Source organism: Nerophis ophidion, linkage group LG10, assembly GCF_033978795.1.
Source record: "Nerophis ophidion isolate RoL-2023_Sa linkage group LG10, RoL_Noph_v1.0, whole genome shotgun sequence".
Lineage (NCBI taxonomy): Eukaryota > Metazoa > Chordata > Actinopteri > Syngnathiformes > Syngnathidae > Nerophis > Nerophis ophidion.
In genome coordinates this window covers 39024765-39051912 of record NC_084620.1, presented here as the reverse complement: position 1 = coordinate 39051912, position 27148 = coordinate 39024765, and the positions used below count along the sequence as shown (strand labels likewise).

Genomic DNA, 27148 nt, shown 5'->3' with positions numbered 1-27148 from the left:
TTTGCCTTAAGTGCTATGAGAACATTTTTCTTTGTTACCGTCTGATTTATTGTTTAAATAAATCATTTGTTCCTACCTGCACGCTTTGTCCGAAGCCCGATCTACATTCCTAGGAGAACAAACCCTGCATCACGATGCGACCCGGTCGTCACATCTTGAAATGACCACAAATGCGCCAGGACCGATTTTGTATTTTTGAGAAATTATGCTGACAATTTCATTGAAAAAAATGATCTGTTTTAAACTTCTGTGTATAAAAAGCACTTCAAAAAATTAGTCTGTTTATAAAATTTCAGTGTACAAAAATTCAGTGTCGAAACATTCGTTGCTTCAAAAAACAAGACTCACTTCCGGTAAAATAAGGCTGAAGCTATCAATCCTGGGTCAGAACCAGCCAATGGGGTGTCAAGTTTAAAGTCACGTACAAGCCTCAGACCTCCATGTAATATCACTGTTCTACAGAACTTTGTTGTAGAAAGTGATATTATATCCAATAAGTGGCTGTTTTTAAGCAATTTGCCTTTATTTTTCGCTGTGTTTGTTGCATTTTTGTTGTTCTTGCTTGATTAGAAAATATGTTGGTCAAGGAGGTGGTCTGCAGTCGAGCAACAACGTTTATATATTCTCTATATGAACAATATTAACTATTGTTCGTAGCTAATATTGTAAATCCCACAATCTATATTTTTATGTATATTCTCTAATTCGGTAAAATAAACTAAAGTTAATTCTGTTTTTGAGATGGTCTTTTTAGTTTTTTACTGAAAAGACTCAAAAAATACATAATATGGTATTAACAATATTATCTATGAACAATAAAACACTGGATATTGAGAATATGTGAATGTTGCTGCAGACCACCTCCTTCATCGACATCTTTTATAATTGATGAAGAGCAATCAAAATTCAACAAACACGGCGAGACATAAACGCAAAAGGTAAAAAATATCGACATATTCCATATAATATCACTGTTCTGCAAAACTTTGGCGTAGATCTCCGCCTCCGTCTGACACTTGCCGCTCTCTAAACAAGCCCCGCCCGCTTTGTTCGTTCCCAGAACTTTCGTACGTCACTCAAAAGTGCATGTTTTAGCCATTGGAATCATTTTTATAGTTTAAACATATCCAGCCGGCCACAGTGAAATGTTAATTCATGTATTATGCCAAGGTAGGCCAGTTAACTGCTTTTTTACGGTGTTTTGCAAGACCTGTGTCACGTGACTTCAAACTTGGGGACGGCGTGGCGAAGTTGGGAGAGTGGCCGTGCCAGCAACCTGAGGGTTACTGGTTCAATCCCCACCTTCTACCATCCCAGTCATGTTCGTTGTGTCCTTGAGCAGGACACTTCACCCTTGCTCCTGATGGGTGGTGGTTAGCGCCTTGTATGGCAGCTCCCGCCATCAGTGTGTGAATGGGTGATTGTGGAAATAGCGTCAAAGCGCTTTGAGTTCCTTAAAAAAAGGTATAATCATTTACCATTTTTTTTCACTTCATTGGCTGGTTGTGAGACAGGATCGATTGCTTCAGTCTCAATTTATTGTAAGTTTTTTAAACACATTGAAATTATATACACTGAATTTTTCAGCACTTCATTTTTTATACAGACTTTTTTGACACTGAATTTTCAAAAAACTGCAATTTTATACACTAAATTCTAAAACACCACTTTTTTTTTTCAATGAAATTGTCAGTATAGTTTGACGTGGAAAAAAAAATTCAGTTCACAAAAGGTCAATGGAAAGAATTCAGTTACCGTATTTTTCGGACTATAAGTCGCAGTTTTTTTCATAGTTTGGCCGGGGGTGCGACTTATACTCAGGAGCGACGTATGTGTGAAATTATTAACACATTACCATCCATCCATCCATCCATCTTCCTCCGCTTATCCGAGGTCGGGTTGCGGGGGCAGCAGCCTAAGCATGAAAGCCCAGACTTCCCTCTCCCCAACCACTTCGTCTAACTCTTCCCAGGGGATCCCGAGGCGTTCCCAGGCCATCCGGGAGACATAGTCTTCCCAACGTGTCCCGGGTCTTCCCTTTGGCCTCCTACCGGTTGGCGTTCGGGTGACATCCTGACCAGATGCCCAAACCAACTCATCTGGCTCCTCTCAATGTGGAGGAGCAGCGGCTTTACTTTGAGTTCCTCCCGGATGGCAGAGCTTCTCACTCTATCTCTAAGAGGAGCCCCGCCACCCGGCGGAGGAAACTCATTTCGGCCGCTTGTACCCGTGATCTTGTCCTTTTGGTCATGACCCAAAGCTCATGACCATAGGTGAGGATGGGAACGTAGATCGACCGGTAAATTGAGAGCTTTGCCTTCCGGCTCAGCTCCTTTTTCCCCACAACGGATCGATACAGCGTCTGCATTACTGAAGACGCCGCACCGATCCGCCTGTCGATCTCACGATCCACTCTTCCCTCACTCGTGAACAAGACTCTTAGGTACTTGAACTCCAACACTTGGGGCAGAGTGTCCCCCCCAAACCGGAGATGGCACTCCACCCTTTTCCGGGAGAGAACCATCGACTCGGACTTGGAGGTGCTGATTCTCATTCCGGTCGCTTCACACTCGGCTGCGAACCGATCCAGTGAGAGCTGAAGATCCCGGCCAGATGAAGCCATCAGGACCACATCATCTGCAAAAAGCAGAGACCTAATCCCACGGCCACCAAACCGGAACCCCTCAACGCCCTGACTTTGCTTAGAAATTCTGTCCATAAAAGTTATGAACAGAATCGGTGACAAAGGGCATTACCGTAAAATATCAAATAATATTATTTAGCTCATTCACTTAAGAGACTCTGCGATTAGGTGGCAACTTGTCCACGGTGTACCCCGCCTTCCGCCCGATTGTAGCTGAGATAGGCACCAGTGCCCCCCGCGACCACAAAGGGAATAAGTGGTAGGAAATGGATGGATGGATGGACGTAAGAGACTAGACGTATAAGATTTCATGGGATTTATCGATTAGGAGTGACAGATTGTTTGGTAAACTTATAGCATGTTCTATATGTTATAGTTATTTGAATGACTCTCACCATAATATGTTACGTTAACATACCAGGCACCTTCTCAGTTGGTTATTTATGCCTCATATAACGTACACTTATTCACTATTCTTTATTTATTTTAAATTGCCTTTCAAATGTCTATTCTTGGTGTTGGGTTTTATCAAATAAATTTCCCCCCAAAATGCGACTTATACTCCAGTGCGACTTATATATGTTTTTTTCCTTCTTTATTATGCATTTTCGGCATGGATGGATGGACATTGAAAAAAATAATGTCAAAATCAAGGTTAAAAGTGAGCGCATGCTATAAAGTCACACTTACTCGTTGCTTCCATGCTAATGACGAACCAAATATTTGTATCTTTGTTACGTGTGGGAAATTATTGTGAAAAGTAATTATCCAGAACTTTCCACAATGTCATTAAGAATATAAACACGCTGTGCTTGTCACCTGCACACATCAAACCATGCTTGTTATTGTACTGATGATGAGTCTCTATTCATTTGGTGGTTTTAATTTGATGTTGTGCTGTTCTTTGGTTAGCAGTGAATGACAATATCATTACATTAACACACAGTAGATTACAACCTCCGCCCTCCTATTAAATACTTTCCCCCCCCCAGGTTGACTCGATGGCAGGCATGACGTCCCAACCCAGCATGGGAGCAATGGTCGCCTGCACCAAAGGGACCAAGTTGGACTCCGGTAAGCGAGTTTCCACATCTCAAAAGCATCCACAAACACAACATTAGGCACACCTGTCTGATACAAGCTCGTGCAGGCATTAATAATCAGTGTGGGGCTAGGAATTTTCAAAAGGGGTCCCACGGGGAATTTTTGGGGTCCCACTTTTTTGTAACCGATTTGAAAAAAAATGATAAGTGTATGCATTATCCTGTTATATCTCACATTCTATATTGTGTTTTGGAAAAAAGGTTTTCATAAACGTTACTTAATTCATTAAAATAATAATAATACAAAAGAAAACACATTTTTATGCATATGTAAATGTATTCAGTTATAAACGTTCATTCACTTTCTTCTTTCCTTCGTGGATCTAAACTTTACCGCTGCCGGTATTTTTTTCCATATTTTCATTTAATAAGTTGTAGGTGTATTTATTTCAGTATAAAAATAGAGATGTCCCATAATGGCTTTTTTGCAGATATTCCGATATTGTTCAACTCTTAATTACCGATTCCGAGATCAATTGATACCAATATATATGGTCGTGGAATTAACACATTATTATGCCTAATTTTTTGGATGCATTAAACAATGTAATAAGGTTTTCTAAGATAAGAGAACAACTTCAACTCAAATTATGGAAAAAAGTACCAACATGGCACTGCCATATTAATTATTGAAGTCACAAGGTGCATTATTTTTTTTAACATGCCTCAAAACAGCAGCTTGGGATTTGGGACATGCTCCCCCTGAAATAATCCTGATACCCACTACAACTATGGGAAATACTATACTTTGACTTTCACAAAGTCTAAGTCTAAGAAAGTGCATTATTCTTAATTGTTTTTAAACATGCCTCAAAACAACAGCTACAAAAACAATGAAGGCACAAAGCTTCAGTCTAGAGTATACTAGAGTAATAAGTAAATAATAACATAGTCCTCCTTTAGTGCAAGACTAGCTGGCATACTGTATAACAGGAAATTATAAACTGGGCTCAACCTGCCCTGCTCTAACGTATTTGTATCAGTAACACAAATGTGCTGCAAGCTAGTGGTGAGTGCTTGAAGTGGCCTACCGGTCAGTCAGAGCTTCTGAAATGCTGCGTTGAGACAGCCCACCTTCGTTCACTGCAAGCTGCAAAGTGTGCGTCATGCAGGGCAGACTATCCACACCAAACTCCACCGTAGCTTTTGCCATACTGCATGCATTGTCCCTGTGAGCTTTTGCCCCGGGTTGTTTTTTTTTGTATTTTTGTTTGAGTTTTTAAGCGACAACTGTGTGGTACTTCTTTTTTCCGGTGTTTGCTTTTCATCCATCTTCCACTTGTATTCATTGTGTATCTCCTTAGGATTCTTGAAGAGTTTGGAGATCAAATTGCTCGTATTAAAGGAATAACGTTTTGCTCGTATTAAAGGAATAACGTTTTGCTCGTATTAAAGAAATAACGTCCGATAATATCGGCAGGCCGATATTATCGGACATCTCTATGTAAAAGTGTAAAAAGTGTTTTGCTTCGGTCATGAAATGATGATCAATCAATCAATCAATCAATGTTTACTTATATAGCCCTAAATGACTAGTGTCTCAAAGGGCTGCACAAACCACAACACAAACCACTACGACATCCTCGGTAGGCCCACATAAGGGCAAGGAAAACACACACCCAGTAGGACGTCGGTAACAATGATGACCCATTGGGACGTCGGTGACAATGATGACTATGAGAACCTTGGAGAGGACGAAAGCAATGGATGTCGAGCGGGTCTAACATTATACTGTGAAACTTCAATCCATAATGGATCCAAAGCGGATCCAACATGATAATCGTGTGCCAGGGCATACATGCATATTATTCTCACCTGTATGTGGATCATCAGTCGTTTAAAAACCGCCACATCTACACTTTCTTGGCAAAAAATGCCAACAAACTTCGAATTTTGCAAGTTAGTTTTAATGTCATTTAATACAATGGCACTCAATGCCTCTGGAATGTCATCCCTCGCTTTGTGATGGACGTAAGATGTGTGTTCCCCTTTAAGAATGGCGGTGTGTGGGGTGAGTGACGTGTGTAAGTGAGTAGGGCAAGTAGCATGTTCAGAGTGTTAATAGCATGGTGGATGTCCGCTTGGCTTTGTGGAAATAATAAATAAAGAGTTGTAACTAATCGACGGCCTCGTCATTCCGACCAAAGAGCGGAACTGTAGGGACCCACTACCGGGTAAAGTGGAGGGTTTTACCCCCGACAATACATCAGCCCTGGAGGAAACTTCTCCCCTGCGCTCCTCGACCACGGTCTGGGAGCCGACAAGCAGGACAGGTGTTTTTTGGAGCCTGGTGAGGCTGGATCTTTGAAAATCAGCACACCCGATCTTTATCTTTGCCCGTTTACATGGCGTGCAAAACATCTTTCCATCTTCATAAGTGAGCCCTTTGCTAAAAAGTGGCTCCTGAAGGGTTTATTGCTCGCCATGACAAAAACAATAACACAGTATAGCGGGTGGGGCGGTATAGCTCGGTTGGTAGAGTGCCAGCAACTTGAGGGTTCCAGGTTCGTTTCCCGCTTCCACCACCCTAGTCACTGCCGTTGTGTCCTTGGGCAAGACACTTTACCCACCTACTCCCAGTGCCAACCACACTGGTTTAAATGTAACTTATATGTTAGGTTGTGTAAAAACTGCTTTGAGTCACTCGAGAAAAGCGCTATATAAATATTTTTAAAAAGTTCAAGTTAAAATACCAATGATTGTCACACACACATTAGGTGTGGTGAAATGTGTCCCCTGCATTAGACCCATCCCCTTGTTCACTCCCTGGGAGGTGACAAGAGCAGTGAGCAGCAGCAGCGGCCGCGCCTGGGAACAATTTTTGGTGTTTCCCGGGTGATTGGTGATAATTCACTTCACTTCACTTTACGTGCGGGAGCCCTAATACAGGAAATGCAGTAATCATGATCGATAAAACTTTTGGCGAATCAAAACTTAAGAAATTGTACCCAAAATTTGATTACTTTGAAGTCGACCAATAAAAACACAATAAACAGGGACAGAAATTTGACTCGGCAAATATAAACAAAACAAAACTAAACAGCGGCAAAAAGCGGTAATCGATTAAAAAAACAAGTAAACCAAAGTTTTGACCTGAAGAAGGCAGGGTCGGTAAAATAAAATAGTTCGGTAAAAACGCGTCCTTTCTGATTTCAATGCGTAAAAAGACACAAAAATTGTGTTAACGCCAACACTGCCTCATGTTGCCAACATTGAATGTTTAATGTATCCACAGGAAATTATTTGTGTGTTTTCATTGATTGGACAGAACATCATCCAGTGGTTTGTGTTTTGAGGGTCTTCTTCTTGTTCTTCTTCAAATGTCAACCGATCCATAAAAGACAGCCCGTTCCTTATTAAAGGAGCAGACACGGCGGTGCACTCAACAACACCAATTATGAGAGGATGGAAAAGAGAGGGAGATGGAGCGAAACAATAAGTCTCTGATTGTGATCAATAACCCAGGGGCTGCTTAAAAGGGTTTGTTTTGCTTCATTAAAGGATTTGAGGCGTTGTACAGTACATACTGTAGCTACAAAATGAAGTGTGACAATGAAAAATGAGGATTATCTCCAAATTCTTCAGGACAACCTAAAATCATTAGCTCGGAGGTTGGGTCTTGGGTGCAGTTGGATGTTCCAACAGGCATACTTGCCAACCCTCAGGAGTCTTTCGAATTTCAGTGGCCCTCCCGAAAATCTCCCGGGGCAACCATTCTCCCAAATTTCTCCCGATTTACACCCGGACAACAATATTGGGGGCGTGCCTTAAAGGGACTGCCTTTAGCGTCCTCTACAACCTGACGTCACGGCTGCTTTTCCTCCATACAAACACGTCAAACACGCAAAAGTCACATAATATATGGGACTTTTACACACACATAAGTGAATGCAAATCACACTTGGTCAACAGCCATACAGGTCACGCTGAGGGTGGCCGTAGAAACAACTTTAACACTGTTACAAATATGCGCCACACTGTGAACCCACACCAAACAAGAATGACAAACACATTTCGGGAGAACATTTGCACCGTAACACAACAGAACAAATACCCAGAACCCTTTGCAGCACTAACTCTTCCGGGACGCTACAATATACACCCCCCGCTACCACCATACCACGCCCCCCCCGACCCCCCCACCCCCCTCAGGACAATGACCCCAAACACACGTTAACAGTGGTAAGGGAATGGCTAAATCAGGCTTGAATTAAGGTTTTAGAATGGCCTTCGCAAAAGTCCTGACTTAAACGTGTGGACAATGCTGAAGAAACAAGTCCATGTCAGAAAACCAACACAGATAGATAGATGGATGGATGGATGGATAGATGGATGGATGGATGGATGGATGGATGGATGGATGGATGGATGGATGGATGGATGGATGGATGGATGGATAGATAGATAGATAGATAGATAGATAGATAGATAGATAGATAGATAGATAGATAGATAGATAGATAGATAGATAGATAGATAGATAGATAGATAGATAGATAGATAGATAGATAGATAGATAGTACTTTATTGATTCCTTCAGGAGAGTTCCTTCAGGAAAAAAAAAAAAGCAGCAGTGTACAGAGTTGATATCAATTTAAAAATTAATAAGTAAATAATGGGGGTATAAATGGAAACAAAATAGAAAAATATCACAATAAGAATAAATATAAAAAGGAACAATGAGAATAAAAATTTAACAGTAATATAATAATACAAAAAGAGAAACTAGGCAGTAGTGACCATGATACGAAAAAGTATTGAAGTGAAGTGAAATATATTTATATAGGGCTTTTCTCTAGTGACTCAAAGCAGTTTTTACACAACATATAAGTTACATTTAAACCAGTGTGGGTGGCACTTGGAGCAGGTGGGTAAAGTGTCTTGTCCAAGGACACACCGTCAGTGACTAGGATGGTGGAAGCGGGGATCAAACCTGGAACCCTCAAGTTGCTGGCACGGCCACTCTACCAACCGAGCTATACCGCCCCTGCACTGGTATTGTTTTTCATCTCCTGTCATCCTAGTACCCCACCGCCCCCCTCCCCAGAGAGGAGTTGTACAGTCTAATGGCATGTGGGACAAAGGAGTTCTTGAGTCTATTAGTCCTGCACTTGGGATGAAGCAGTCTAGCACTGAACAGGCTCCTCTGGCTACTGATAACGCTATGCAGAGGGTGACTGGCATCATCCAGGATGCTCACGAGTTTTTCCACAGTCCTCTTCTCTGCCACCGTCACCAGTGAGTCCAGTTTTAATTCCGATTGTAAGAACCGGCCCGCCTGATCAGTTTCTCAAGTCTGGAGCTGTCCTTCCTCCCCAGCACAATACCATGTAGAACACAACACTGGCAACCACAGACTGGTAGCTGAACTGCACCAATTGGTCAAAAACTCAACCAGAAGCTTGTGGATGGCTACCAAAAGCGCCTTATTGCAGTGAAACTTGCCAAGGGACATGTAACCAAATATTAAAGGCCTACTAAAACCCACTACTACCCACCACGCAGTGTGATAGTTTATATATCAATGATGAAATATTAACATTGCAACACATGCCAATACGGCCTACTCAATTGCAATTTTAGAAAATACCGGGAGTTTTTTCTTGAAAACGTTGCGTAATGATGACGTGTATGCTTGACGTCATTGGCTGTTAGGAATTTGAGCGCTGCACACACACAGAGCTAAAAGTCGTCTGCTTTAACCGCATAATTACACATTATTTTGGACATCTGTGTTGCTGAATCTTTTGCAATTTGTTCAATTAATATTGGAGAAGTTAAAGTAGAAAGACGGAGTTGAGAAGCTTTAGCTTTTAGCCACACAAACACACGGTGATTCCTTGTTTAAAATTCACGGAGGTGAAACTTTACTATGGATCAGAGCAGACATGGATCCCAACCAAATGTCAACCAGCAGGTTTCGGTGACAAAAATGTGGTTAAAAAGTCGCTTTTTAACGGATATCAGCTAAGCTTGTGCCGCCCGTAAAGCTGCCGTCGACTTCCCTGAGACACTGCGCGTCAACACCCAGCCGGGGACGTACACTTCTGACTATCAGGTACTGTTGAACTCACTAAAACACAAGCAACACAATAGAAAGATAAGGGATTTCCCAGAATTATCCTAGTAAATGTGTCTAAATACATCAGAGTCCGTCTCAATGCAATCGCGTTTTTTTTTGTTTTTTTTTTGTAGTCCGTCGCTATCAATATCCTCAAACACAAATATTTTATCCTCGCTCAAATTAATGGGGAAATTGTTGTTTTCTCAGTCCGAATAGCTGTTTTTGTTGGAGGCTCCCATTAAAAACAATGTGAATATGTGAAGAGCCATCAAACATGTGACGTCATCGTCTGCGACTTCCGGTAGAAGCAGGGCTTTTCTCTTAGCACCGAAAGTTGCAAACTTTATCGTGGATGTTCTCTACTAAATCCTTTCAGCAAAAATATGGCAATATCGCGAAATGATCAAGTACGACACATAGAATGGACCTGCTATCCCCGTTTAAATAGGAAAATCTAATTTCAGTAGGCCTTTAACATTGCTGTATGTATACTTTTCAACGAGCAGATTTGGTCACATTTTCAGTAGACCCATAATAAATTCATAACTTCATGAATGTCTTTTGTTTACAAACAAGTATGTGCTCCAATCGCTCTATCACAAAAAAATAAGAGTTGTAGAAAATATTGGAAACTCAAGACAGCCATGGCATTATGTTCTTCACAAGTGTTTGTAAACGTTTGACCACGAGTGTATCCCCGCAGTGTTTACGGACCAGGGGCTTTTTTTTCTTTTTTTTTTTTCTTTTACCTCAGGCAACCTCCACTTGGCTTTTCCACATTTACTTTCCCCTACACGTGTTCTCGCCAGCCTCCGTCACCCCTCCAATCAGCGCCCGCCTCCATGACTTGACTCGTTATTTCTTCTAGCCTTTTCCATGGGAAAACACACTTTTTTTCCCCCTCCCAAAACCTGTCACATTGTACTCCGTCCTTCCTTTGAAAGCTGCCGCCTCGCTCCTTTTCATTAACGCGGCCTTGAATGTTTCAGAGTCTTCCGGAACGTTCCTGACCTTAGTCTGTTTTCGCTTTCCTTCGCCCACACAACCCCCCCCTCGCCCCTTTTTCCAGCCCATCTGGGCTACAAGCAATAATGAGTAGTTTCAGTTTGCTCCGCTTCCTCCTCCACGTCGTCTCTCCGTCCTCCTCCTCCTCTTTGCCTCGCCTGCACCCAGTGGCATAGCAATTAGCGGCACTTCACGTGCACGTTTCAATAACACCCCCCAGCCTCGCTCCTTTAGTCCCCCCCCCCTCCCTGCCAAACGCTTCTGTTTGTCCTGACTAAATGGCCAAAAAGTGAATGGCTGTTAATTCACTAAGTGTTTATTCCACCGGGGCGCGCACACACACACACGTAAACATGTACATTATAAGCCGTGTATCTTCACACAGGCACAGTGGGAGGATGACATATTTATTTGACAAAGCATCAATTTGCTGCGGTTTCGCGCACCATGGAGATGATTTAATTAATGACAGCTGCCTTAACAAAGCCGCCATTTAAGGACGCAGCGTCAAAGCGTTGCCGAAGAGATATGCAGACACTTGACGACACACACACACACTGCGCTGGAATGTATCCCCCAGTCTCAATTAGGAAAATACATTAAACTCCAATAAAAGAAATCCTGTTTAATAGCCTTTCCGGAGATGAAGAAATCTCTTTCTGCATGAAAACACATATTTGCAGACTGTCATGTGCATGCCAAAAAGAAACGCTTGGCGCTATGTCCCCAAATGCTTCAGCCAATCAGAAGAAGAAAGGATGTGGGGCGGCGTGCCAGCAACTTAGTGGTTCCAGGCGGCTAGTCACTGCCGCTGTGTCCTTGGGCAAGACACTTTAAAGTTAAAGTGCCAATGATTGTCACACACACACTAGGTGTGGTGAAATTATTCTCTGCATTTGACCCGTCACCCTTGTTCACCCCCTGGGAGGTGAGGGGAGCAGTGGGCAGCAAGCGGTGGCCGTGCCCGGGAGTCCTTTTTGGTGATTTAACCCCCACTTCCAACCCTTGATGCTGAGTGCCAAGCAGGGAAGAAATGGGTCCCATTTTCATAGTCTTTGGTATGACTCGACCAGGATTTGAACTCACAACCTACCGATCTCAGGGCAGACACTCTAACCCAGTGGTTCTCAAATGGGGGTGCACGTACTTGAAGGTATGCCAAGGGGTACGTGAGATTTTTTTTTTAATATTCTAAAAATAGCAACAATTCAAAAATCCTACATAAATATATTTATTGAATAATACTTCAACAAAATATGAATGTAAGTTCATAAACTGTGTTGACAGGTTTTTGTGGACATGTTACATAAATATTGATTTTAACGATTTCTTTTTTTGTGAAGAATAGTTTAGAATGAAGTTGATGAATCCAGATGGATTTCTATTACAATCCCCAAAGAGGGCTCTTTAAGTTGATGATTACTTCTATGTGTAGAAATCTTTATTTATAATTGAATCAATTGTTTGTTTGTTTTTCAACAAATTTTTAGTTAATTTTATATCTTTTTTTCCAAATAGTTCAAGAAAGACCACTACAAATGAGCAATATTTTGCACTGTTATACAATTTAATAAATCGGAAACTGATGACATAGTGCTGTATTTTACTTCTTTATCTATTTTTTTCGACCAAAAATGCTTTGCTCTGATTAGGGGGTACTTGAATCAAAAACATTTTCACAGGGGGTACATCACTGAAAAAAGGTTGAGAGCCACTGCTCTAACCACTAGGCCACTTACCCACCCACACTGGTGTAAATGCAGTGGCAGGCTATGCGTTTCCCACCTAGGCCTTCAGCGATGTCCGACTTGTGACTTTCTCTAGTGACTCAAAGCGCTTTACATTGTGAAACCCAATATCTAAGTTACATTTTTAAACCAGTTGAGTTGAGTTTATACCAAAATGGATACATGGATGATGCAGCAGAGGATTGGGAGAATGTCATGTGGTCAGATGAAGCCAAAATAGAACTTTTTGGTATAAACTCAACTCGTCGTGTTTGGAGGAAGAAGAATACTGAGTTGCATCCCAAGAACACCACACCTACTGTGAAGCATGGGGGTGGAAACATCATGCTTTGGGGCTGTTTTTTCTGCTAAGGGGACAGGACGATTGATCCGTGTTAAGGAAAGAATGAATGGGGCCATGTATTGTGAGATTTTGAGCCAAAACCTCCTTCCATCAGTGAGAGCTTTAAATGGTTGACCAAATACTTATTTTCACCATAATTTACAAATAAATTATTTAAAATCCCTACAATGTGAATTCCTGGATTTTTTATTCACATTCTGTCTCTCACAGTTGAAGTGTACCTATGATGAAAATTACAGACCTCTGTCATCATTTTAAGTAGGAGAACTTGCACAATCGGTGGCTGACTAAATACTTTTTTGCCCGACTGTATATTCCTCTTCATGAGGACAGAAACGCTGAATGGAATGGGCTCCTTACAGACGCAATCCACTTTGCACACGTTTAGTAAGTCTGCTTTTGCGTGTACTATCAGGTTTCAGGACACGCAAACTTTTTGTAAATCCGAAGTATTGATATTTTGGACTTAGTAAGGTAGACTCATTTGTGTTGGCAGCTATTGAGACAATAATGGCTGTCTGTTGACTTATTTTGTATGTGCTCTGTTTCCCTCCCCGCCTGCCCTTGTCAGGCACTTTGCGGCGCTAATACCTTGTTTACATCGACGCCACTTTGTCAGCGCCTTCGAGTGTCTGATGCATGTGCTCACACGTTTGCCATACCCCCGCCCCCAACCGTGTGTCAAACGCGACGTGGCGGCGGCATGATGGATGCGCGGAGGAGTGTAAGCGAGCGACGATCCGCAAATAAACAATGGCGTATTGACCCGCGGTTTTGTTTGCCCAGCTCCATCATCTTTAACATTCATTGCACCATTAAGCTTTAAGACACGAGGATAAATCACCCACGGGAAAATCAGCCATTGTGGCAAATGAGCATATTCTGTCCATCCCATTAAGATGTCACGCACACCTTACATGGCTGCTGATGGATGTTTTTAATTGGAACATGTGTTACTTTTTAAAAGGACGAGTCTTCTGTGGCTGTTTAAAGCCTTATTGTCGTTTTTTAAACCCTCATAGGCCAGTAAAATAGCACTGGAGACAATTACTGGAGTACATTACATGACTTTAGTGACTTGTTTTGTGACAATAATCCATATTATTGTTATTATTGTGAGACACCCACCACAGCGTGCCCTTTAAATTAGCTCACTCTTGTACTAAATATTAACCTACTGTGTTTATTGGTCTGTAAATCCACATTTAGGTCCAGACATAATGCAATATCAATATATTGCATTATGTCTCAGCAGACTTGTTGGGGAATGAATATCCTTTTATATTAAAGCAATAAAAACATTAGGTGCATGGAGACCACATCTAACTTAATAATAGTAATATTAATAAAAAATGCTGAAACACACTTTAAGATGAGTTACTGTGTCTTTTCTCAAAAGCGTCTCAGACAATCTCGGCTTTTGTCATTGCGCTTTGTCAGGTATCGCTCTGGAGAAGGTGTTCGACTACAGCGAGTACTGGGAAGTGGCCCGAGGCCTCTACGCTCCATTTGACTGCACGGCCACCATGAAATCCGGCAACGCCGACGTCTACGAGAACGAGATACCCGGAGGACAGTACACCAACCTCCACTTCCAGGTGCCCCTCAGCTGTTCTTGTCCAGACACTCGCCACCGGCCACCGTTCTCATGATAAATAGAGTGGAGTGGCTTTTTAGCATCACAGCTGACCTGTGAAATGAAGCTCCTGTGAACGCAGGCAGCACTTGTTTGCCCGTAGGTCAGGGGTGTCCAAACTTATTCCACTGAGGGCCGTAGACTGAAAAATCTAAGTATGCGGGGGCTAGAGATGCGCGGTTTGCGGTCTCATCCGCGGAGTCGCGGGTCGGGCGTGTGACATGACGAAAAAATTGATTTTAATTAGATTCGGGCGGGTGGCGGCTGAACCATCCGGAAATATTTGATATACATGGTTCTGGGATCGGTATCCTTTGCCATTCAAAGAGCCATTTAAGACCCGTGTCACAGTCATTCTCTAGAATGACTGCCGGCAGTCATCCAGATTATAAGTATTAGGGCGTGCTATGAAGCCATTGGCTTTGTCGCCTTCTACAACATGTACGGTCTGCTTGTCAGTCCAGCATCATGTTGTGTGTGGCTTCCGCGGTAACACGCACACGACTGCAAGGCATACTGGGTAACACAGAGTACACTAATGGTTGTGATATAAACAATTTTAACACTCTTAGTAATATGCGCCACGCTGTGACGCCACACAATACAAGATTGACAAACACATTTCGGGAGAACATCCTCACAGTAACACAACATAAACGCAACACAACAAATACCCAGAATCCTTAGTATCCGTGACAATTCCTGACTATTTTATACACCCCGCTAGCAGAAAAACCCCGCCACCCCCCACCCCCACCCCCACCCTCTGTGCGTTGGTAAGGTGGGCGGGGTTGGGGGCGCGGGGGTGTAAAATATATTCAGGAAGTGTTACGGATCAAAGGATTCTGGGTATTTGTTGTGTTGCGTTTATGTTGTGTTACTGTGATGTTCTCCCGAAATGTGTTTGTCAATCTTGTTTGGTATGGCTTCACAGCGTGGCGCATATTAGTAAGTGTTAAAGTTGTGTATATCACAACCGTCAGTGTACTCTGTATCACCCAGTATGCCTTTCAATCGTGAACGTGTGATTGCGGAAGCAGCACACAACATGTTGCCAGACTAACAATCGGTTCGTACAAGTTGTTGAAAGTGTCAAAGGCAATGACTTCACAGCACGCCCATATTCTTGTCATCAGGATGAACGCTATTAAATAGTCGCTAACGTTAGCGGCTCCAATTGTCTTCATTACTCTGTGAAACAGGTTTAAATAGCTCTATGAGTGGTAAAGGCAGCCGACCTCTGATGTATTTCAGCGGGCGGTTGGCGGGTACGGTTCTGATAAAATGTTGGTTCGGGTGGACGGCGGGTGGATGACGACTTTGGTGATGCGGTTGCGGATGATATAATTGCCTATCCGCGCATCTCTAGCGGGGGCCATTTTGATATATATATATATATATATATATTTTTTTAAAGAATTACAATAGTTATTTTATTACCTTTATGGCTTTTCCTCAAGTTTGGTCCCCGGTCTCCGGAAGGGTCTCAGTCATAAAAATGTTAGAAATAAGTCATAAATTATTATTTTTTTCATTTAACGCTTGAATCTCGAGATCAACTTCAGGTCTGTCTGTCCTTATAACATTTTTTTTAAATTTGTTTTTTTATGTTTATGGCCTTTATGTCAAAAGCCTTATTTATATGGCAAACACACTAATTTATGCAACATTTTCCCCCAAAACATTTCAAAGTGGAATATTTGACGTGACGTAATTGAAACCCCAAATAGGTCAACAATTCATAACAATAAAAAAAGAATAAGTGTTGAAAATAAGCCAAATGTATGTTTATATTTTTTTTTACTTTTAACGCTGTAGATCTCTTGATTATAAGATTTTATAATTTTTTTCATACTTTTTTGTTTGTTTGATGCCCTTTTTGTGAAAGAAAACTTTGTTTCGCACAAGATATGCAATATTATCCCCCCAAAATATTCGAAAGTGAAATTGTTCCAGTGAAGTAATTGGAGCCTTCAGCAGGTCAAAACAGTCCACATGGCAGCTTTGTGTTATTAGTGTCAAAATTGCAACTTTTTCTCGTTACATGTCACTATTTACTCTTTTATCACACTCTTTTATGTTTTAAATTTTTATTATAGTAGGCCATTAACAAATTAGTTGGGGGTCACAAATGGCCCCCGAGCCGCACTTTGGACACGCCTGCCGTAGGTCCAACTTTTAGCACACAATGCACTCATTCTACATGTCACTTGTCTAATAATACCACCTCTTTCCTCTGGAAGACATGCTAATGTGGCACTCTGACAACAAATACTTGTCCCACAGGGGGGCCAAGTACCAGAACATAAAACACACAACAGTAAAATGCAACAAATTAAGCCGACTGAGATTATATGAACACTGCAGGATCAAAAAGGCATGCTAGAAACGCTAAAAACACACGCAAACATCTACAACTGTGGTTCTCAAATGGGGGTACGCGAAGGTATGCCAAGGGGTATGTGAGATTTTTTTTTAAATAGCAACAATTAAAAAATCCTTAAAAAATATATTTATTTTCAACAAAATATGAATGTAAGTTCATTAACTGTGAAAAGAAATGCAACAATGCATAGTCAGTGTTGACAGCTAGATTTTTTGTGGACATGTTCCATAAATATTATTTGTTTGAAATATTCTTTTTTTGTGAAGAAATATTTAGAATTAAGTTCCTGAATCCAGATGGATCTCTATTACAATCCCCAAAGAGGGCACTTTAAGTTGATTACTTCTATGTGTTGAAATCTTTATTTAAAATCAAATCACTTGTTTATTTTTCAACAATTTTTTAGTTATTTGTATATCTTTTTTTTCCAAATAGTTAAAAAAAGACCACTACAAATGAATCAGAAACTGATTTAATAAATCAGAAACTGATGACATAGCAATTTTTTTTTTTTTCTTTTTCTCTTTTTTTCAACCAAAAATGCTTTGCTCTGATTAGGGGGTACTCGAATTAAAAAAAACAAGTTCACAGGAGGTACATCACTGAAAAAAGTTTGAGAACTACTGATCTCAAACAACTGCATTGCAGAAATGCTGCAAGTTAACAGAACAACATGGAACTCAACCAGAAATCAGGGGAACCAAACCTGAGTGATATCCATATTTAAAGGTATAATTTTAAAAGTATTCCGTAACATACATCTTTACAGCCAAAGAAAATTTACATTAGTATGGGGAAAATATTCACCATGAATTAATGGCTTATTAACATTCAGCTTCGTAACATATTGGCTCTTTATTTGTCATTATAAGTATTTATTAATGCCTTATTCTGCATGGCTTTATTATACAACCAGTAAGCCGGTAACACTTTAGTATGGGGAACATATTCACCATTACTAACCCTAACCCTAACCATGAATTACCTTTATCATGAATTGATTAACGTGGACCCCGACTTAAAGAAGTTGAAAAATGTATTTGGGTGTTACCATTTAGTGGTCAATTGTACGGAATATGTACTGAACTGTGCAATCTACTAATAAAAGTTTTAATCAATCAAAAAAAAAAAACCTAACCCTAACCAAACAGCTCTAAATTAAGTCTTTCTTACTTACAATATGTTCCCTTACAGTCCAAATAACTCTAAAGTAAGTATTTTTTACTTAGAATATGTTTCCCATACTAAATTGTTACCTTACCTTTTATTTTTATCCTGCTACCATTCTTTTCAGCATCCTGCTCATATTTTTTTTTTTTTCTTTTACGGATATTTTTATGTCTGACGCCATTTGTATCGTTTAGCTGCCCAAAAAAAAAAAATATATATATATATATAAATATATATATATATTTATATATATATATATGTATATATATATATATATATAAATATATATATATATTTATATATATATATATGTATATATATATATATATATAAATATATAGACACTGCACTGAGATTATATGAACATATATATATATATATATATATATATATATATACATATATATATATATATATATATATATATATATATATATATATATATATATATATATATATATGACTGCCTACCCCCAGACTAAACGACTCCAAAACCAATAAGGAATGTAACTGTCGCAAGAAACCTGATTGCCCTCTCAACGGAGGGTGCTTACAAACATCGGTCGTTTACCAAGCAAAGGTAACACGCGAGGACATTAACACATCCGACACGTACGTAGGATTAACCGAAGGAGCATTTAAAACCAGATGGAATAATAACAAGGCCTCCTTTAGAAACCAGACTGTGCGGAATTCTACAGAACTCAGCAAGCACATTTGGAACCTCAAAGACAATAATGTTCAATATTCAATAACATGGCAAATTCTTGCATCCAGCACACCTTACAACAGTGGTAATAAAAGATGCAACCTATGCTTAAAAGAGAAACTGTTTATTATATATCATCCAGATCTATCATCCCTCAACAAGCGCAGTGAAATAATTTCAACATGCCGCCACAGACAGAAACACCTCCTAGGTAACACATGAGCCAATCACCACACCCTACGCCTGCCTGTACCCACCCACTCTGTGCCCTATATAAACCATTGTATGTGAATGCTTCCATTAAAATCTCCTGATGATTGAGGGAACCCCTCATGAAACAGTTCTGTAGAGATGAAGTAGTCTTGTGATTTTTCCCACACCTACATATTGCGCTCTACCACGGTATCGAGCACTATTCTCTGGATGATCCAATCGAGATATATATATATATATATATATATATATATATATATATATATTTATATATATATATATATATATATATATATATATATATATATATATATTTCTATATATATATATATATATATGTATAATCATCCCCATTTACCCCTCACTTACAATAGGTATCATTGCAAAAACACTATCACAGTATCAGTGCGGTGTCAATACAGCTGGTGAGTGTGCTACACACTCACTAAGGCGTCATTTACCCATCACTTACAATAGGTATCATTGCAAAAACACTATCACAGTATCAGTGCAGTGTCAATACAGCTGGTGAGTGTGCTACCTACTCACTAAGGTGTCATTTACCCATCACTTACAATAGGTATCATTGCAAAATCATTATCACAGTATCAGTGCAGTGTCAATACAGCGGGTGAGTGTGCTACCCACTCACTAAGGCGTCATTTACCCATCACTTACAATAGGTATCATTTTTAAACCCCCATTATTTACTTTTTTCTTTAAATTGATCTCAACTCTGTACACTGCTGCTGGAAATTTAATTTTCCTGAAGGAACTCTCCTGAAGGAGTCAATAAAGTACTATCTATCTATCTATCTATCTATCTATTGCAAAAACACTATCACAGTATCAGTGCGGTGTCAATACAGCTGGTGAGTGTGCTACACACTCACTAAGGCGTCATTTACCCATCACTTACAATAGGTATCATTGCAAAAACACTATCACAGTATCAGTGCGGTGTCAATACAGCTGGTGAGTGTGCTACCTACTCACTAAGGCGTCAAGTTTTTTAATTTTCCTGAAGGAACTCTCCTGAAGGAATCAATAAAGTACTATCTATCTATCTATTTACCCATCACTTACAATAGGTATCATTGCAAAAACACTATCACAGTATCAGTGTAGTGTCAATACAGCTGGTGAGTGTGCTACACACTCACTAAGGCGTCATTTACCCATCAGTAACAATAGGTATCATACTGGGGCGTGGAACTTTACCACATTAGACTCAGAACAGTAAGAAAATACTCAGAACTTCTCTCCACTGCCACACATCTGCTATACATGTAGCTTCAATACTTAATATTAATAATAATAATGTTTGTATTGGATCTCCTTACACGGTGCAGGTCTACCCAATATAATGACGGGTGCTTGTATGTGGGCGAGAAACGTTATATCACAGGTTGACCCAGAATGCGTGTGGAAGTAATCATGTTTTTGTTGTTGTGGGACTGCAGGCACACAGCATGGGCCTGGGGAATAAGTTCAAGGAGGTGAAGAAGGCCTACACTGAAGCCAACAAGCTACTAGGAGACCTCATTAAGGTGAGACATGGAGATGAAACACCTGCAGCGTGTGCAGCACAGCATCCTCTTCCTCCTCTCTTATCTCTGGGTTCAATTAGATGAATGTGCAAAGGAAGAACTTTGCAAACTTTATTGGTACAATAGCGTCGCTCTTTATCATGCTGACCTTTCTATTTTTACACCTTTTGCTTTCTGCTCCGCCTTCATGTTGGCGCCCATGGATTCGTTATAGCTCTTCCCTCTTCTCCCGTTTCTGTTTTTAGACTCTCTCAGACCCATCCCTCTAATTTCCTCTCGCCCTGAGCCCCCACTCCTCGTGCTCCCGGTCTCCCGGCAGCCGCTGTCGATTCAATTAAAGCTCGCTGGCCTTCCGCATACTAACTGGATGTGCCTGTGGGGTCTGGACGTGCACTCTGCTGTGTCCTCTTAGCACCACAATGGCCCCATCTCTTGCACTGTTGCCCTGCTGATAAAACACAGGGACATTAACCGCTGTAGGAAGATCTAGTCGACACACACGTTTGATGTGTGTGTGTAGTGTTTAGTGCACAGACTACACCGTAAACAAAAAATAGTAGGTCATCCATCAGGATATACTATACCAGTGGTCCCCAACCTTTTTGTAGCTGCGGACCGGTCAATGCTTGAAAATTTGTCCCACGGACCAGGGTTGTTTTTTTATGTTTTTTTTTTTCATAAAGAAATATAATCATTTGTGCTTTCGGACTGTATCCCTGCAGACTCTATTGATCTATACTGATATATAATATATATATATATATATATATATATTGTGTTTTTATGTTGATTTAATAATTTAAATAAATATATATATGTATAATTTTTTTTCTTTTTTCTTGTGCAGCCCAGTACAAATCGATTTATGGACCGGTACCGGGTTGCGGCCCGGTGGTTGGGGACCACTGTACTATACCATTAAATAAATATTCGTCTTGGAATAGGAGTATCCAAACCTCTTCCACTTTTGCCAGCATAGACACAAAATGAACGTGGGCTAAACCACGTATAGTTATCAGATTACAGTAGAAGCTTTTTGTGTTATAGTTGAAAAAGCACATCAATGTACTGTAATATGTAATAATATACTGTTATTCCTCAATAATTAGTTCATTTTATGTTTTACAAGATGCAGAGGGCCAATACACTGTAAAACAGTGTTCACCAACCTCTAGAGCCCAAGATCCCTGGTCTCATTCATATATATATATACAAACTCCGTTTCCATAAGAGTAGGGAAATTGTGTTAGATGTAAATATAAACGGAATACAATGATTTGCAAATCCTTTTCAACCCATATTCAATTGAATGCACTACAAAGACAAGATATTTGATGTTCAAACTCATAAACTTTATTTTATTTTGCAAATAATAATTAATTTAGAATTTCATGACTGCATCACGTGCCAAAGTAGTTGGGAAAGGGCATGTTCACCTCTGTGTTACATCACCTTTTCTTTTAACAACACTCAATAAACGTTTGGGAACTCTGTAAACTAACTGTTGAAGCTTTGAACGTGGAATTCTTCCCCATTCTTGTTCTACGTAGAGCTTCAGTCGTTCAACAGTCCGGGGTCTCGCTGTCGTATTTTACGCTTTATAATGCGCCACACATTTTCGATGGGGGACAGGTCTGTTGTAAGCCACGCTGTTGTAACACTTGTCTTGCTGAAATAAGCAGGGGTGTCCATGGTAACGTTGCTTGGATGACAACGTGTGTGTTTAAATATGTATATATATATATATATATTGAAATATGTATATATGTATGTATATACATGTATATGTATATATGTAAATATATACATATATATATATATATATATACATATATATATATGTGTGTGTGTGTGTGTGTATTAGGGTTGTCCCGATACCAATTCTGGTACCAAAATGCATTGCAATACTTTTCTGAATAAAGGGGACCACAAAAAAATGTCATTAATGGCTTTAGTTTAAAAGAAAATCTTAGGGTACATTCAACATATGTTTCTTTTTACAATCAAAAAAGAATTTTGTCCTTAGATAAAATAGTGAACATAGAAGACAACTTGTCTTTTATTAGTAAGCAAACAAAGGCTCCTAATTAGTCTGCTGACATATGCAGTAACATATTGTGTCATTTTCCATTCTATTATTTTGTCAAAATTATAAAGGACATGCTGTAAAAATGTTTATTAATCTACTTGTTCATTTACTATTAATAGCTGCTTATTTTCCGTTTCAACATGTGCTATCTGCACTCCTGTTAAAATGTAATCATCACTTATTCTTTTGTTTTTTGATACTTTACATTAGTTTCGGATGATGCCACAAATGTAGGAATTAATCCGATATCAAGGAGTTACAGAGTGATACACTGGTCATAATTTAAGATCTCATGTATTTTGTGACAATAGAAATATAGATGTAATCATAGTAGTAGCCACTAGATATGCTATTGGACTTGGTATCATTACAGTGGATGTAAGGTGTCGATTCACCCATGGCATTTGTTTACATTGTGATGCCGGTGAGCTTTTGTATCCTCCTTTGGTGTGTAGTGAAGCATGTTTAGCTATTTTTTATCCTGCAGGGATGATACTTGTACAAAACTTACTTTATTTGTTGCCATGGATGCGAGGATTAGTGATTTAGAAGAAGCTAAAACACTGCCGTTTGCGGATTGACATTAGCTGCTAGCTAGCTAGCCATGTCTTAAAACACCTCTTCCTGAGGGGGTTTCAGTGTTATAACTTCACCTTTATCGTAGTTTTTAAACCAAAATGCGTCCGTTCTCCCTTTTCTGTCTACACACTGTGTCTGCTTGTAAGTACTCTGTGATTGTGCGCTGCCGAACATGATCCTCTGCTTGTAAACCAGTAATATCATGACAAGACGACGATGCGCCATCATGCCTGTAAAAAAATATGGCGAAACAGTGTTTTTAAACAGAGTGAGGTACCGTTTTTGATTCATTAGTACTGCAATACTATGCTATATATATATATATATATATCTATATATATATATATATATATATATATATATATATATCTATATATATCTATATATATCTATATATATATATATAGATATATATATATATATATATATATATATATATATATATATATATATATATATATATATATATACATATACATACATATACATACACATATATATACATTTGTATTTATCATGTGTATGGACATTTTTGTGGTTTTTAAAAGACAGAGCTTTGCTTTGTTATTATTGGATGATGTTAACATTTGTTTTTTTTATCATTGAGCTTCTTGTTGCGCCTGTTTTTTCTTTGTTTATTTTTTTGGTAATGTACCTAGGGCCAATGACAAATGCGTCCCGGACCACAGATGGCCAATGTGCTGCACTTTGGGCACCCCAACTCTAGAAGCTAGCTGTTTATAGCCACTATTATCTAAGTACCATAGTGTATTTGTTCATCCTATGGTCACACAAGTCCAGTCCTCGCTTCTAAATATTCCAAAGTCAATGTCAGCTTTATCATAAGAAAATGAAAGAGTTTAGGATCAACAGCAAGTCAACCACAAAGTGGTAAGCCACGTAAACTGACAAAGAGGGGTCAGTCGATGCTGAAGCGCATAGTTTAAAGACTTTCTGCACTGTCAGTTGCTACAGAGCTCCAAACTTCATGTGACCTTCCGATTAGCCCATGTACAGTACGCAGAGAGGTTCATGGAATGGGTTTCCAAGGCCGTGCAGCTGCATCGAAGCCATACATCACCAAGTCCAATGTAGTGGTGTAAAGCACGTTGCCACCGGATCATAGAGCAGTGGAGACTCCTTCCTTGGAGTGATGAATCACGCTTTTCCATTTGGCAATCTGATGGACCAGTGTGGGTTTGGAGGTTGCCAGGAGAATGGTACATTTCGGACTGAGTTGTACCAAGTGTGAAATTTGGTGGAGGAGGAATTATGGTGTAGGGTTTTTTATCAGGAGTTGGGCTTGGTCCTTTAGTTACACTGAAAGGAACGTTGAATGCTCCAGGATGCCAAAACATTTTGGACAATTCCATGCTCCCAACTTTGTGGGAACAGTTTGGAGCGGGCCCCTTTCTCTTACAACATGACCGTGCACCAGTGCACAAAGCAAAGTCCATAAAGACATGGATGACAGAGTCTGGTGTGGATGAACTTGACTGGCTTGCACAGAGTCCTGACATGAACTCGATAGAACACCTTTGGGATGAATTAGAATGGAGACTGAGAGCCAGGCTTTCTCGACCGACATCAGTCTGTGACCTTCTGGAAGAATGGTGGAAAATTCCTATAAACATACTCCGCAAACTTGTGGACAGCCTTCCCAGAAGAGTTGAAATCGTAATAGCTGCAAAAGGTGGGCCGACATCATATTGAACCCTATGGGTTAGAAATGGGATGGCACTTCATAAGTTCATATGTGAGTCAAGGCAGGTGGTGAAATACTTTTGGCCATATAGTGTATGTATTTCTCACTTCTCCAGCATGTGAGAGAGTGACTTCACACGTCTTGTTATTTGGTCGAGCAGAACCTCTTTATTGCATCCAGCGGAAAACTGTCAAACACTGGCTTTTTTTCCTCTTCAGTCTGCAAGGAGATGTCAACTTCTTTCGTGTGTGTTGCAGTCGGCGATTACCTTTCTTTTGCAATTAGAGGCAACACACCCTACCAGGTGTCACGCTCCCTGTAAATCCTACTGCTGTCAGTCTAAGACGCCCCTTCTTCTCATCCAGCCATCCTCCTTTCTAGTTTCTTTCCCACTTCAGTCCGCTACAATTCGGTCAACACTGCGACGTCTCACCCTCTCATTTTGATTAGACGCTCGGCTTGTATCTCTAATCTCTCCGTCGTTTCCTCCACTCCTCTTCCACCTCGCTCTCTCTCGCAGCGTCTCGTTATCGCTCCTGTCTGCTGTCTCCTCCTTCAGTGACAGGTACCATTCTTCACTCTGCAGCTTGCCTGCCCGCCTTTACACTGAAACGTGAGAGAGAGAGAGAGTTGTTTATTTGCCTTCTCACTCTCTCACCCTGGTTGACACACCATGAATTGATTAACGTAGACCCTGACTTAAACAAGTTGAAAAACTTATCCGGGTGTTACCATTTAGTGGTCAATTGTACGGAATATGTACTGAACTGTGCAATCTACTACTAAAAGTATCAATCAATCAATCAATCAAACACAGAGAGATGAACAGAATCCTCAAGATAAGTTGCAGAAAGGAATTAAAATGTGGAGTTATCAAGGTCGGAAACGTCTCGCGGAGTCAAACAGCTCTTTGGTATCAAGTATGATGACATAAGTGTGTGGTGAGAAAACGCAGATAGCCCCTGAGGGGGCGGGGAGATGGAGAGGTGCATCATGAGGAACTGTGGAGAGCAGGTTCATTAAAATGTGAAGGACACAGTCCATGAGTGCGTTAAGATGGAGCGCATGATGAAGGGGGAACGTGAAAAAACATAAGCATGAGGATATATCTTACCTGCTAAGTGAACAGGAAAGTATGTGCATGAGTATGCATGAGTGCAAACAAGAAGACGTGAGAATTAAGGTTATAAATGTGAGCCAGGGTGAGCACGTGCACGCGTTCCGACCCTGCAACTAATCGCTCTTAAAAAGGGGAAAGCATACAAGTCTGCTCAAATGTTGTTATCTAATTATGTGTGTCATTAAACAAATATGGCAGTATTGTCATGTTTCCCAAATTATAACTTGTACTTTTTAAAAGTAAAGATGCATTTTTCTGTTCAGAATTTCAAGTAAATAACTACAATTTAACAGGGGTCCCCAAACTTTTTGACGAGGGGGGCCGCATTGGGTTAAAAGAATTTGGCCGGTGGCCGAGCTGTATATATATATATATATATATATATATATATATATATATATATATATATATATATATACTGTATATATAATCCATTTTATTGTATATATCAGGGGATTTTATATAAAATATATACATTTATAGATATAAATATATATATATGAATATATATTCATATATATATATATATATATAAACAGTGAAGAAAATAAGTATTTGAACACCCTGCTATTTTGCAAGTTCTCCCACTTAGAAATCATGGAGGAGTCTGAAATTTTCACAGTAGGTGCATGTCCACTGTATGAGAGAAAACCTAAAAAGAAAAGTCCAGGAATCACAATCTGTGATTTTTTTAACAATTTATTTTTGTGATACAGCTGAAAATAAATATTTGGACACTTGTCTATCAGCTAGAATTCTGACCCTCAAAGACCTGTTAGTCCGCCTTTAAAAGTCCTCCACTCCACTGTATTATCCTGGATCAGATGCACCTGTGTGAGATCGTTAGCTGCATAAAGACACATGTCCACCCCATACAATCAGTAAGACCCAAACATTCAGCATGGCTAAGAGCAAAGTGCTGTCCAAAGACACCAGAGACCAAATTGTACAACTCCACAAGGATGGAAAGGGCCACGGAGAAATTTCCAAGCAGCTTGGTGAAAAAAGGTCCACTGTTGGCGCATCCATCCATCTTCTTCCGCTTATCCGAGGTCGGGTCGCGGGGGCAGCAGCCTAAGCAGGG

The 27148-nt window shown here is 40.0% G+C and overlaps 1 protein-coding gene across 1 annotated transcript in view; it reads left to right on the top strand.

Annotated features, from left to right (window-relative positions):
• LOC133560789 (pyruvate carboxylase, mitochondrial-like) overlaps positions 1–27148 on the top strand; it is a 692938-nt gene that overhangs the window by 608174 nt on the left and 57616 nt on the right. The window contains exons 19-21 of the mRNA XM_061913719.1: positions 3637–3718; positions 14348–14505; positions 20485–20571. Of these exons, the coding sequence (XP_061769703.1) occupies positions 3637–3718; positions 14348–14505; positions 20485–20571 (327 nt within the window). The remainder of the gene's footprint in view (positions 1–3636; positions 3719–14347; positions 14506–20484; positions 20572–27148) is intronic.